This window comes from Papio anubis, chromosome X (assembly GCF_008728515.1).
Source record: "Papio anubis isolate 15944 chromosome X, Panubis1.0, whole genome shotgun sequence".
In the NCBI taxonomy this organism is placed as follows: domain Eukaryota; kingdom Metazoa; phylum Chordata; class Mammalia; order Primates; family Cercopithecidae; genus Papio; species Papio anubis.
The window spans coordinates 18943952-18958844 of NC_044996.1; the positions used below are offsets into that span (position 1 = coordinate 18943952).

The 14893-nt window shown below is 40.9% G+C and overlaps 1 protein-coding gene across 5 annotated transcripts; it reads right to left on the reverse strand.

The window, feature by feature from the left end:
- Positions 1-1379: 1379 nt before the first annotated feature.
- Positions 1380-14631, reverse strand: SAGE1 (sarcoma antigen 1). 5 transcript variants are annotated; one of them, XM_009198324.3, is made up of 12 exons: positions 14335-14631; positions 9349-9481; positions 6848-6988; positions 6465-6605; positions 6076-6216; positions 4540-4680; positions 4153-4293; positions 3477-3620; positions 3089-3229; positions 2468-2842; positions 2018-2081; positions 1380-1638 (listed from the first exon to the last, which is right to left on the reverse strand). In XM_009198324.3, exons 1-12 carry the CDS (start codon positions 14542-14544, stop codon positions 1539-1541), a joined length of 1872 nt encoding a protein of 623 aa, XP_009196588.2. In that variant the 5' UTR covers positions 14545-14631; the 3' UTR covers positions 1380-1538. The 5 variants fall into 5 exon arrangements, with proteins under 5 accessions (XP_009196588.2, XP_009196585.2, XP_009196586.2 ...); XM_009198321.3 differs by having other exon boundaries at positions 2018-2111; positions 14335-14628; XM_009198322.4 differs by having other exon boundaries at positions 1381-1638; positions 2018-2111; positions 3095-3229; positions 14335-14630.
- Positions 14632-14893: the final 262 nt, after the last annotated feature.

A 14893-nucleotide genomic window follows, 5' to 3' on the forward strand; every position in this document is an offset into this window, starting at 1 on the left:
AGCAACATTTGTGCACTTAGAAAAATGCCTTATTTACCATCATGGTATTCCACACAGCATCACCTCGAAAAAAGGCACTCGCTTCACAGAAAATAAAAAGTGCAGCAATGGGCCCATGCTCATAGAAATTCACTGGTCTTATTATGTATATGCCCCTATCCCCCATCATTTTTTTAAGAGATGGTAGTGTTTTTCCCACCTTGTCTGGAACTCCACATCAGCCTCCCAAAGTGCCCCCCATTATCTTAAAGTGACTGGATCAACAGAACAGTGGAATGGCCTTGTGGAACTCAGTTATAGTACTAGCTAGGTGGCAATACCTTGCAGGTCTGAGAAATTACTTTTAGGAAGAAGTGTTTGCTGTTTATCTGCATCCAACATAGTTTGCTTTCTCTCCCATAGTCAGGATTCATGGGTCCTAGAATCAAGAAGTACAATTGGGAGTGTCTCTACTCACTTTTCACCCCAGTGGTCGACTAGCAAAAATGCTTCTTATTTTTCTGACTTGAGGCTCTGCTGAACTAGAAGTCTTAGTTCCAAAGGAAGAAATGCTTTCGCCAAGGGACATAACAGTAATTCCATTGAGAACAGATAGATACTGTCAGCTGGCCATTTTGGTCTCTTCATCAATTTCCATCTAGAGTCAAAGGAGGGGGTCATCTACTGGTTGGGGGTGATGAACTTGATAATGAAAGGGGGATGAATTGCACAGGGGCTAAAAGAGAGTATGTCTGACATGTCTAGAGAGCTTCTTAGACCTCCCTTTTTTTTTTCTTTGTTTGTTTGTTTTGAGATGGAGTCTCACTGTGCCACCCAGGCTGGAGTGCAGTGGCGTGATCTCGGCTCACTGTAACCTCCACCTCCCAGGTTCAAGCAATCCTCCTGCCTCAGCCTCCCGAGTAGCTGGGATTACAACCACGGGCCACCATGCCTGGCTACTCTTTTGTATTTTTAGTAGAGACAGGGTTTCACCATGCTGGCCAGGCTGGTCCTGAACTCGTGACCTCGTGATTCGCCTGCCTCGGTCTCCCAAAGTGTTGGGATTACAGGAGTGTGCCACTGCTCCCTGCCCCTCCCATGTTTTTTGATTGCACTTAATGGAAAATTACAGCAACCCAATCCAGGCAGGATATCGAATGGTCCAGAATGTTCAGTAATGAAGGTTTGAGTCATCCTGACAGGCCAAGCACCATGACAGGCTGACATGCTACCTCAGGGCAAAGGGAATGAGAAATAGGTAGTGAAAGAAGGCAGTTATAAATACCAGTTATAGCAATGTGAGCTGCTGCAGAAACCAGAACTGTAATACTAAATACCTTGGTGAGTTATTAACTCATATACCTCCTCAAGTGGAAGAAGAAACCAACAAACAAGAAAAGTGCAGCTTTTACTAACAGTGATTTATTAAATTTAAACAGCTCCCTTTTTCGTAGCTTTTGGAAGGGAAATCACTTCAGAATTATAGAGAGCTTCAGCAATAACCTGTTCCATCCTACAGCATATGTTCTTGTTTCTCCTTGGTCTTTGCACTAACACAATTATTTTTTTCTCATGTGCTTAACTTTTCTGAGATGGCAGTGGGAATCTATTTCGTTAAGCACCTTCTCAAGTTGCTGAATTAAGACAACTTTTTTAAACCTGAAATTAAAGAGGAATTCCATTCACCAGATGATATCTACAGGATCTATGAGATGTAAGAGGTAGAGTGGATACAAAATAGAGTTTACCATCTACATGCAAATAGAAAATGCATCCTCATGGAAAGATACAAACTAGAAAAATACAAAGTGAGTCAACTGAGGGTCCATGCACACTCCCAGATTTTGATAAATTTGGAAGGCCCCCTGGCATTGGAAGAAAGTGTTAGAATAAGATAATATCAACCTAAATGCCTGTGGAAATAGCATGAACTATGATTGAGAGCCAGAGATTAGGAGGAACAAACATGATTTGTCCCTGCCCCTGTCCCAAATTGGGCACAAATGCTTAAAATAGCAGAGTTCCTTTTTGCACTCACCTTGCTGCTTCCTTGATGGTAAATTCAACAAATTGTCTCTTGACCTTCATAGATCCTTGTACCTCTTCAAGCAAAATGAAAATTCTTTCATAATCTGAAGATATTTTAAAAATTAGTATTTCTACAATTACGAACATGAAATATACCTCAATCTTAGTGCATCCACTACCACAGTATACATTTTTCATGGGCTAAAATGTTACATAGTGTTTGTGTTTTGAATGCTTAAATCACAACATCTGTATATTACTAAGGAACTATTGTGAAAAACAAAACACTTAAGCAGACATATTAGCAATTTCCAGTGAAAATTAAGTGAAGCCATGCTAAATTATATACAGATCCAATTCAGCCAAACAATGAGCTCAAGAGGCAGCTGACTTCTGTTCTAAATCATAGAATGAGAGACTTCTCATGCTTTCACTGATAAGACATTCTTGCATTACTTACTTTGCCCAAACCTTCGAACTTCTTTCATTAATTGATATTTTATATCATCATTAATTTTCTTTGCCATGGCAGGAGATATTTGTAGTGTATTTGGCACAGTTTCCACTGAAGACATTGCTGTGACTGGTGGGTCACCTGCAGAGACACTGTAGTTTTTGATGCCTACAGCAAATTCATTACTATCAGGTTTGTAAACCAGCTCATCTTTGCTGAGACTTGTGAAGTCGTAAGAGAAAGAACCCAATGCCTCGGGTGGCATACGATGTCCTGTCATATTTATAAGCTTTGGTGAATCAGAATTTGACAGGAGGCCATCAGGAGGGATTTGACCATTTTCCATTTCCTCCTCCTGGATATCGTGAATGACAGTAGAATCTGGAATCCAAATGAAAAAGTTGAGCTGTGAGGTAAGTGCATTATGTCACCCCCACAGTATATCCCTCTGATGCCCGGTTTCTAGGAAGTCATCTCATGAAGCAAGAGTATATACCAGGTAGCGATCCGAGACCCCTCAAACTAAGTTCAAGTAAGATAATACAACAAAACCACCTTCTTCCCTGCAGGACACTATGCAGGGATATGGAAACCAAGCAGGACAGTACAACCAATACACAAACATACACAGACCCCTGGTGCTCCTGGATGAAATACCAGCTCCTGACAGATTAGTACACCCTGGTGGAACTGCTGACAAGGAGTTATCAGGTGCCTGTTGGTCATTTTTCATCTTCGCCTCATGGACATTGTGAGTGGCGGTGACATCTGGAAACAAAATGAAGAGTTCAAGCTGTGAGGTAAGTGCATAATGACAACCCCACAGGGATATCCTACTGATGCTCAGTTTCTAGGACATTATCCCATAAAGCAGGAGGATATACCAGGTGGCAATCAGAGACCCCTGAAATTGAGGCAAGCAAAGGTAATACCGCAAAACCACCTTCTTCCCTTGATGACACTATACATGCATATGAAAATCAAGAAGGACGGTATAAGTAAAAAACACACATACACCACAGATCCCTGGAACTCATTGCCGGAATACTAGCTCCTGCCACATTAATAAACCCAGATAGAACATTTGACAAGACGTTATCCTGTTGTGGTTGGCCATTTTCCATCCTTGCTTCATGGACATGGTGATTGACAGTAGCATCTGGAAACCAAATAAAGAGGTCGAGCTGTGAGGTAAGTGCATTATGCCAACCACACATGTATATATCCCTCTGATGCTCAGTTTTTAGGAATTTATCACGTAAAGCAGGAGGATATACCAGGCAGTGATCTGAGACCCCACAACTTCACCTACAAAAGACAATACAATAAAACCACAAGCTCCTGCCACATTAATAAGCCCTGTTGAAGCAGTTGACAAGACGTTATCAGGTTGGGGTTGGCCCTTTTCCATCTTCTCCTCAGGGACATTGTAAGTGATGGTAGCATCTGGAAGCCAAATGAAGAGGCTGAGCTGTTAGTTAAGTGTGTTATGGTAACCACACAGGTATATCTCTCTGATGCTCACTTTCTAGGAAATTATCTCATAAATGGAGGATATATAAGGTTGCCATATGAGACCGCTGAAATTGAGGCCAGGAAAGACAATACAACAAAACCACCTTGTATGATTTTTGACACTGTGCATGCACGTGGAAACCAAGTAGGACAGTAATACAAATGAACAAACTTACACGGATCCCTGGTACTCATGGATGAAATACCAGTGGCTGCCATATTAATAAGCTGTGGTCGAAGAGTCAACAACACGTTATCAGGTGCTGGTTGGACATTTTCCATCTTCTGTTCACGGCCATTGTGAGTGACTGTAGCATCTGGAAACCAAAGGAAGAGGCTGAGCTGTGAGGTAAGTGCATTATGCCAACTCACAAGTATATCCCTCTGGTGCTCAGTTTCTATGAAATTATTTCATAAAACAGTAGGATATATCAGGTGGTGATGTGAGACCCCTCAGATTTACACCAGAAACGATAACACAACAAAACCACTTTATTCCCTTCATGGCACTATGTATGCATATGAAAACCAAGTAGGACAGTACAACTTATAAGTGGACATACAGAGATCTCTGGCACTTGTGGCTGGAATAGGAGTCGCTGCCATATTAATAAGCCCTGTGGGACCAGTTGACAAGATGTTATCAGGTTGGGGTTGACCATTTTCCATTCTCTCTTCACGGATATTGTGAGTGACGGTAGAATCTGGAAACCAAATGAAGAGTTCAAGTTGTGAGGTAAGTGCCACAGGTATGTCCCTCTGATGCTCAGTTGCTAGGAAATTATCCCACCCATAAACCAGGAGGACATATCAGGTTGTGATTTGAGACCCCATGGTTTTAGGCCAGAAAAGATAATAAAACAAAACCACCTTCTTCTCTGCATGACACTGCATGTGTATGAAAAACAAGTAGGATAGTACAACTAGTAAACATACACTGATCCCTGGTACTCATGAGTGAAATACCAGCCCATGTGAAATTCATAAGCCCCGCTGTAATAGTAGACAAGAATTTATCAGGTGCTATTTGTTCATTTTTTATCTTCTATTCACAGATAGTGTGAGGAACAGTTGAATCTGGAAACCAAACGAATAATTTGAACTGTGAGGTAAGTCCACTATGTCAGCCCAACAGGTATATCCCTCTGATGTTCACTTTCTAGGAAATTATCTAGGAAATCAGGGGAGGATATGACAGATGGCCATCTGAGATTCCACCAATTGAGACCAGGAAAGTATATACAACAAAAGCAACTTCTACCCTTCATGAAAATACGCATGCCTATGGAAAACAAGTATGACAGTACAACTATTAGCGGACATACACAGATCTCTGGTACTCATGGATGGAATACCAGCTGCAGCCATATGAACAAGCCATGGGGAAACAGTTCAGAAGACTTTATCAGTTTGGGATTGGCCATTTTCCATCCTCTCTTCACAGATGTTGTGAGTGATGGTAGCATCGGGAAACTGACAGAACAGGTTGAGTTGTGAGGTATGTGCATTATGACAATCTCACCAGTATATCCCACTGATGCTAAATTTCTAGGAAATTATCCCATAATGCAGGAGAATACATCATATAATGATTTGAGTCCACTCAAGTTGAGGTCAGGAAAAATTATTCAACAAAACCACCTTCTTCCCTTCATGACACTACGCGTACATATGGAAACCAAGGACACTACAACTAATAAACAAACATACACAGATCCCTGGTACTCTTCGCTGGAATACCAGCTCCTGTCATATTAATAAGCCCTGATAGAACATTTGACACGACATTATCTCGTTGGGGTTGACCATTTTCCATCCCCTCCTCATGGACATTGTGATTGACGGTAGCGTGTGGAAACCAAGTGAAGAGGTTGAGCTGTGAGGTAAGTGCATTATGTCAACCCCACAGGTATATCCCTCTTTGTGCAGTTTCTAGGAAATTATCTGAAAAATCAGGGGAGGATATCCCAGGTGGCCATCTGATACCCCTCAAATTGAGGCTAGGAAAGAATATACAACAAAACCACCTTCTATAATTCATGAAAATATGCCTGCTTATGGAAACCAAGTAGGACAGTACAATTAATAAGCAGACATACACAGATCTCTCGTACTTGTGGACGAAATTCCTGCTGCTGCCATAGCACCAAGCCATGGTGGAGCAGTTGACAAGATGTTATCAGCTGCTGGTTGGCTGTTATTTATCCTCTCTCCATGGACATTGTGAGTGACTGCAGCATCTGGAAACCAAGGGAAGAGGTTTAGCTATGAAGTAAGTGCATTATGCCAACCCCACAGGTATATCCCTCTTTGTGCAGTTTCTAGGAAATTATCTAAAAAAGCAGGGGAGGATATCCCAGGTGGCCATCTGATACCCCTCAAATTGAGGCTAAGAAAGAATATACAACAAAACCACCTTCTATAATTCATGAAAATATGCCTGCTTATGGAAACCAAGTAGGACAGTACAATTAATAAGCAGACATACACAGATCTCTCATACTCGTAGACGAAATTCCTGCTGCTGCCATAGCACCAAGCCATGGTGGAGCAGTTGACAAGATGTTATTAGTTGCTGGTTGGCTGTTATTTATCTTCTCTTCATGGATGTTGTGAGTGACTGCAGCATCTGGAAACGAAATGAAGTGGTTGAGCTGTGAGGTAAGTGCATTATGTCAACTGCACAGGCAAACCCCACTGATGCTCAGTATGTCACAAAGAAGGAGGATATACCAGGTAGCAATCTGAGAACCCTAAAATTGAGGCCAGAAAAGATAATAAAACAAAATTACCTTCTTCCCTCATGACACTATGCATATATGGTGCATAGTAGAATCCTCGTAGGACAGTATAACAAGTGAGCAAACTTACACTGGTCCCTGGTACTCATGGATGAAATTCCAGCTGCTGCCATATTAATAAGCGCTGTTGGAACAGTTGCAATGACATTATTGTGTGCTGGTTGGCCATTTTTTATCTTCTCTTCATGGACATTGTGAGTGACGCTAGCATCTGGAAACCAAATGAAGAGGTTGAGCTGCAAGATAGGTGTGTTTTGTCCCATCCTCCTCCAGAGGGACAGCTATGTATTCATCAGTTTCTAAAGAATTATTTATTTCATGAAACAGATTTACCACGTGGAAATCTCCGATCTTGCGAACAGAGATCAGGTCAGATAATACAATAAAACTACCTTTTTACCCTTGGTGTAATGAATACATGCAGTAAAGAAGTACGACAGCAGAATAAACATTCACAGGTTTTTGTATTCATCATTTTGTATCATCTTTCTGCCCTTTACAATTCTCACTTGATATTATTTGTATAGTTCACCTATAAATACCATGCTGTGTGCAGCAGGAAGCCAGACTAAGTGACCCTCCTTAACCTGCTTCCTTTCTACCCCAAATATTCTGAGAAAATAGACGTGGCTATTGGAGTTGAACACTCTTATCTCCACTCAATCATCACACATCTGCGGTTTTATATGATTCTATAGATCCTGCCCTTTTGTCTAGAAAAAGTGACTTTCTTTTCACTCCAGGTCTGATGCCTCTTTCATTTATTCATCATCTGTGGCAGGCAGCATGCCAGGAGCTGGGGATCAGCAGTAAACACCCCACAGAGCAATGTTCCCTGCCCTTGTGGACCTCACATCCTCATGGGGCAGTCAGACAGTACATGCACAAAGAGCAAATGAAACAAGCAGCATTGGGCTGGTTTGGAAAAGCAGTCCACAGGTCCGTGGGAGAGAGCAGCAGAGAGAGCCCCAGGGGCTGTGGCTGGTTGGGCAGGGCCTTCTGAAGAGGTGCCACTGGGCAGGGCTTAGAGGAAGAAGCAGAGCCTCCTGTGCAGAGGCAGAGGGAGAGTTCCAGGCTGCGGTGAGGCCAAGGGTAGGGATGGAGTGGGGATGGACAGGGCACTACAGAGCTGAAGGACAGAGGCAGAGAGAGCCAGGAGGAAATGGATGGGACCTGTGTTAGGAGAGGGTGACAGAGGCCAGGCCATGCAGAGGCTTGCAGACCAAAGTCAGTTCAGGGTCTGTTCTGAGTGCTTAGGAGAGTTGAAGATGGGTTTTCAGAAGGGACATGGCATGATGTGATTTACGTGCTGACATAATTATCTAGCCACAAGGTTAGAGAGTATGCGATAGATGAGTGAAGATTAGAAACACAGAGCTAAGAAGATATTGTACTAGCCTGGACAGAGATCACGGCAGTGTGCACTGGAGGCATAGAGAGAAACGGTTGGATGCAGAATTTATACTGGGCATTGACTGCTGGACTTGCTAAGAGATGGGAAATGAGAGAGCAATAAAAGAATCATAAGATAACTCATAAGTGACTTTAAGTATTTTGACTTGAACTACTAAGTGAAAGTACACCAGGGGTATTCAGGAGATGTTAGGAAACTGACTGTGAGAGCCGAGTGCTGCCAACTCTTCCTGAATCTGGTTCAGTGACCTTATGTTGACAGCTTGAACTAGGCCATGGTGGGATTACTTGCACTATGGATAGCTGCAAACTATGAAAACCAGCACTCCTCAGTTCCCCATACCTGTGAACAGCTGGTTGTTACACCTTTGTGGATGTTTCACCCAATGGATAGTGTCTTTAACTGAAATAGTGAAGGCTAAAAGTAGAGTATTTTTGGAGAGAGGGAGGTCAGAAATTTGAGCATGTAGAGGGATTTGAATTTTAGATGCCTATTAGACAGCCAGTAGAGATATCATGCGAGTAGTTGTATTTGAGTCTGGATTTCAGGAACAAGTTGTAGTGTAGAAGTATAATGGTGAGAGTTCTTTTAGTGTGAATCATTTAAAATTCTAAGACAGCATGGCATTACCTTAAGAGATACTATATTGAAGAGAAGAGACCCTAGGATCAAGCTTTGTGGTTCTGAAATATCTAGAGGTGGGAAGGCAGAGGAGAAAAACAAAAAAGAGAAGGAAAATGAGTCTCTAGTAACAGGGTAACAAATCCAGGTGCCTGGGGACCCAAGAAACTTTCCGTGCAGGAGGAAGTAAACAACTGTGTTGCATGCTGCTGAGACATTAATGCCAAAATGCAGCAAACACTGGTGACCTTGATGATAGTAGTTTCATTGGAGTACATTAAGAAGCCAGACTGCACTGGGTTAGAGCGGAGTGTGAGGACAGGCAGAAAGTGAGTAGACCCAAACTCTTGTTGAGCCCACCATCTCCTTCTGCCTCAGGAACCTCCTTCATTCATCTAATGCTTGCAGCAACTCCAAATTGTTGCACCTAATTAGAACCTTGCCCTTCCACTTGTAAATGTGCTCATATCTGTTGATCCCTCAAGGACAAATGTCCTTTGACATGGTTGAGGCCCAAAGATTGGATTCCCCCTCACCTTCCTGTTTGTCTAACCACAGGGACATACTCTTCCTTCTCTTAGATGAAGAGTGTCTCTTAGATTTTCTGGAATGTTTCTTTTTGCTTTGATGTCCTTTTGCAACCGGATTTACTTCATCATTCCTCATTTGCTGAAAAACATCAGTGAACATATTCCATTAAAGACAAATCCAACCATTGCAAAGTCATAGCCTTCATATGCATACACAGTCATGCATTTATATCATTAATGTAAGTTTTAGTCATAGGTCAAAGATTTCTCATCACTGAACACACACAATGCTCTTAGAAAAGGCAAGCTAATTTTAATCTAGTCTCAGTGAAACAAGGGAAGGTAAAATACAAGGTGTTATCCAAAGTCAAACATGGTCCAGTCATGATAAATCAGAATGCTTGGGGAATGAGTGGCTTTCATCATACAAAGGAATAAACATATGGTTCTCTCTGTCATGAAGTACACATCATTTTGTCTCAGCACTTGTTAGGGGAGGAAAGAAAAAATAAATACCTTATTTTATCTTTTACTGTCTTTCTTTTTATGAGACAGAGTCTCGCTCTGTCGCCCAGGCTGGATTGCAGTGGCGCGATCTCGGCTCACTACAGGTGCCTGCCACCACGCCCGGCTAATATTTTGTATTTTTAGTAGAGACGGGGTTTCACCATGTTAGCCAGGATGGTCTCGATGTCCTGACCTTATGATCCTCCCGCCTCGGCCTCCCAAAGTGCTGGGATTACAGGTGTGAGCCACCGCGCCTGGCCTCTTTTAGTGCTTTAAAGTTATGTATTAGCAAATACTGATTAATACTTTATTAGATAATACATAAAGATAGTGAAGGGTAGGATGGTTTGAAAAGGTAAATTTTCCCACCTCCAACCTTATGGAGATTCCAATATGTTGATCTTGGACTCAGGTAGGGGTAGGGCGTGCTTTGCAAGGTTAGTGGTAGATAAAACGTGAAATTGAAAGGTATAGTATATTAACTAAAAGCTGTTTTCATCAAAGGATAACCGAAGAATAGGCTCCTGATACCAGAGGTACCAAGAAGAGCTGGTAATATTACTACTGAAACTATGCCAAAAAATTAAAAAGGAAGGACTCCTACCTAACTCATTTTATGAGACCAGCATCGCCCTGATACCAAAACGTGGCAGAGATACAACAAATAAAAACTTCAGGCCAGTATTCCTGATGAACATCGATGCAAAATCCTCAATAAAATACCGGAAAACTGAATCCAGCAGCACATCAAAAAGCTTATCCCCCATGAGCAAGTTGGCTTCATACCCGGGATGCAAGGTAGTTTCAAAATAGGCAAATCAATGAATGTAATTCATCACATAAACAGAACTAAAGACAAAAACCACATGCTTATCTCAATAGATGCAGAAAAGATCTTTGATAAACCTCAACATCCCCTTACATTAAAAGCTCTCAATAAACCAGGTATTGAAGGAACATACCTCAATATAATAAGAGCCATATATGACAAACCCACAGTCAATGTCATACTGAATGGGAAAAACCTGGAAGCATTCCCGTTGAAACTGGCACAAAACAAGGATGCCCTCCCTCACCTCTCCTATTCAACATAGTATTGCACGCTCTGTCCAGGGCAATCAGGCAAGACAAAGAAATAAAGGGTATTCAAAAAGGGGGACAGGAAGTCAAATTACCTTTGTTTGCAGATGACATGACCCTATATCTAGAAAATCCCATTGTCTCAGCCCAAAAGCTTCTTAAGCTGATAAGCAACTCCAGCAAAGTCTCAGGATACAAAATTCATGTGCAAAAATTGCTAGCATTCCTCTACACCAAAAACAGGCAAGCAGAGAGACAAATCATGAATGAACTCCCATTCACAATTCCTATAAAAAGAATAAAGTACCTAGGAATATGGCTAACAAGGGAAGTGAAGGACCTCTTCAGAGAGAACTATAAACCACTGCTCAAGGAATCAGAGAGTAAACAAACAAATGGACAAACATTCCATGCTCATGGATAGGAAGAATCAATATTGTGAAAATGGCCATATTGCCCAAAGCAATTTAGATATTCAATGCTATTCCCATTAAACTATCAAGGACATTCTTCACCAAGTTAGAAGGAGCTTTTTAAGAATTCATATGGAATGAAAAAAGAGCCAGAATAGCTAAGACAATCCTAAGCAATAAGAACAAAGCTGGAGGCATCACACTACGTAACTTCGAACTAATATGGGGCTACAGTAACCAAAACAGCATGGTACTGGTAGAAAAACAGATACATGGACCAATGGAACAGAATAGAGAACTTAGAAATAAGATCACACAGCGATAATCATCTGATCTTTGACAAACCTGACAAAAACAAGCAATGGGGACAGGATTCCCTGTTTAATTAATGATGCTGGGAGAACTGGCTAGCTGTATGCAAAAATTGAAACTGGGCCCCTTCCTTACACCTTATACAAAAATTTACTCAAGATGGATTAAAGACTTAAAGTAAAACCCCAAACTATAAAAACCCTAGAAAAAAAAAATATAGGCAATATTATTCAGGACATAGGCACGGGCAAAGATTTCATGACAAAAATACCAAAAGCCATGGCAACAAAAGCAAAAATTGACGAATGGGATCTAATTAAACTAAAGAGCATATGCATAGCAAAATGAACTATCATCAGAGTGAAGAGCCTACAGAATGGGAGAAAACTTTTGCAATCTGTCCATCTGACAAAGGTCTACTATCCAGAGTCTACAAGAAACTTAAACTAATTTACAAAAGAAAACCAAACAACCACATTAAAAAGTGGGCAAAGGACATGAACAGACACATCTCAAAAGAAGATATTTACGCAGGCAACAAACATGAAAAAAAGTGCAACATCACTGATCATTAGAGAAATGCAACTCGAAACCACAATGAGATAACATCTCATGCCGGTCAGAATGGCAATTACTAAAACGTCAAAAAACTACAGATGCTGGCAAAGTTGTGGAGAAAAAGGACTGCTTTTATACTGTTGGTGGGAGTGTAAATTACTTCAACTATGTGGATGACAGTGTGGTGATTCCTGAAAGATTTAGAGGCAGAAATATCATTTGATCCAGTAATCCTATTACTGGGTATATACCAGGAGAAATAAAACTCATTCTATTATAAAGTATGCACAAGTATGTTCATTGCAGCACTATCCACAATAGCAAAGATGTGGAATCAACCCAAATGCCCATCAATCATAAACTGGATAAAGAAAATGTAGTACATATACACCACAGAATACTATGCAGCCATAAAAAGGAATGAGATCATGTCCTTTGCAGAAATATAGATGGAGCTAGAAGCCGTTATCGTCAGCAAACTAACGCAAGAAAAGAAAACCAAACAGCACATGTTCTTACTTACAAGTGGGAGCTGAATGATGAGAACACATAGACACGTCGGGCAGGGCAACACACACTGGGGCCTGTCGGGGGAGGAGTGGGGGAACGGAGTGCATCAGGAAAAATAGCTACTGGGTGCTGGGCTTAATACCAAGGTGATCGGTTCATAAGTGCAGCAAACCACCATGCCACACGTTTACCTATGTTACAAACCTGCATATCCTGCACATACCCCAGGACTTAAAATAAAAGTTGAAAAAAGAAAGAGTATGCTCCTGCATATTTAATGAAATTATATATTCCGGTATAATTTTCATTAAATTATACCGAAATATATAATTTTGATTAAAAATTTTTCCAAACCATTTTCATTTCCTGTAAAAGCGGAGTGGAGAATGTGTGAAAACATTTTCACTGAACATTTACTACCCTCCAGGTACTGTTCTAAATGCTTTACATGTATTAACTCAATCCTTGACCAATCCCTATGAGTGAGGTGTGATTCTTATGTCTATTGTTAAAAAAGAGAAAATAAAGGCACAGAAAATTAAGGAAAAGCCTAACTAATTGAGGAGTTTGGGAAATGTGGGAGAATTACTTTAGTCTGGTTTTGTTACAGAAGAGGTTATTGTCTATTTGCGTCCTTATACCAACGGTCTTTTCCACGAGTGCAGATGCAATTCCCTTTGTCTTCATGTTTTAATAGTGAAGTTAGTATGTCTCTCTCATACACAACACATTAAGATCTCCATTAGGACAATCCAATCATGGTAACATCACCTAGTGCTTCATATTCCACGAGAAATACTTAGTCATTGTTTTAGACAGAGCACTAGTGACTTGGATAACGGAAACAGAGACTGTAGAATGCAATCTTGATACTAAAGTAGTTATTGCGGGGAGTGGGAAAGAATATAGACTCTGGAGTGAGAAAGATATGCGTTCAAACCTTGGCTGTATCTCCTATCATGTGTCACGTGGGGCAAGCCTTTTGACCACTGTCAGCCTTGATTTCTTATTAAACGGTAAATAGTAATACACATCCGCAGAACAACTATGACCATTCAATGTGATAATTAAAAACATCAGTTTGGCCAGGCGCGAAGGCTCATGCCTGTAATCCCAGCACTCTGGGAGGCAAGGTGGATCACCTGAGGTCAGGAGTTCGAGACCAGCCTGACCAACATGGAGAAACTCTGTCTCTACTAAAAATACAAAAAATTAGCCGGGTGTGGTAGCGTATGCCTGTAATCCCAGCTACTCAGAGGCTGAGGCAGGACAATCACTTGAACCTGGGAGGGGGAGGGGGAGGTTGTGATGAGCCGAGATCGTGCCATTTCACTCCAGTCTGGGTAACAAGAGCGAAACTCCGTCTCAAAGAAAAAAAAAAGAAAGAAATAATAAAATAAAATTCAATTTAATTTAAAAACATCAGTTCCTGGTACAATCAATCCACTCTTGGATCAAAAAGTTCCCATTTTATGTTCACATAAGTTTTCCTGTGTCATATTGTATCTTTTAAATCAAGAGAATTAATACATATAGTTTATATTCATGTTTCCAATGAGAAAATAATTATACCAAGAATGTCACAATTAGGGCAGAAATAGATTTATCTTACCGGCCCACAATTTGTAAACACATAGGCAACAGTATGAAGTTCTTCAGGTGGAGTTAGTTGACTCATTCGAAATGGAGAAGCCTGCATCTGCAGATAGTCCTCAGGACTAACTATGTGTGTTATTAGAACATTTTGATTTATAACTGGAACATAACTGGCACATAAATTGGCACTACACAGCTGAAATATATGATCCTCTTGAGAGTACATGATCACAGACTGTCTTAGCAATATGCGCCTTGGTACCAAACAGAGTTTAGAATCTCATGTCTAGAATCTATATCATGTTCCGTGATCTAGAATCATCTCCCTTTATCCATCAGTCCACCATCACTACCTTCCTGTAGGTTCACACCACTAGGTTAAACGACTCCCTTATGCTTCCACCACAGTTGGAGAACTGGCTGACCTTCCTCATACCACCATCCCAACTAAAAATCTATAATTCTAAATATTAAAACTTTAATATTTATAATGTCAATTTTCAATGAATTCCACAAGTTCATTTTTTTTTTCAGGCTTAAAGGAGAAGTACGTATTAATGAGCACATACACTGTC

What these genes read in the sequence shown, in the direction of transcription:
- SAGE1 (XM_009198321.3), bottom strand. Translation starts at nt 14,544, where the DNA reads ATGTACTCTCAAGAGGATCATATATTTCAGCTGTGTAGTGCCAATTTA. An exon ending in TACGAGTATGAGAGATCTGT is followed by an intron (nt 6,217 to 6,464) that starts GTATGTCTGCTT and finishes CTTGGTTTCCAG; the next exon opens with ATGCTGCAGTCACTCACAAT. An exon ending in CACAAGTACGAGAGATCTGT is followed by an intron (nt 4,681 to 6,075) that starts GTATGTCTGCTT and finishes TTTGGTTTCCAG; the next exon opens with ATTCTACCGTCACTCACAAT.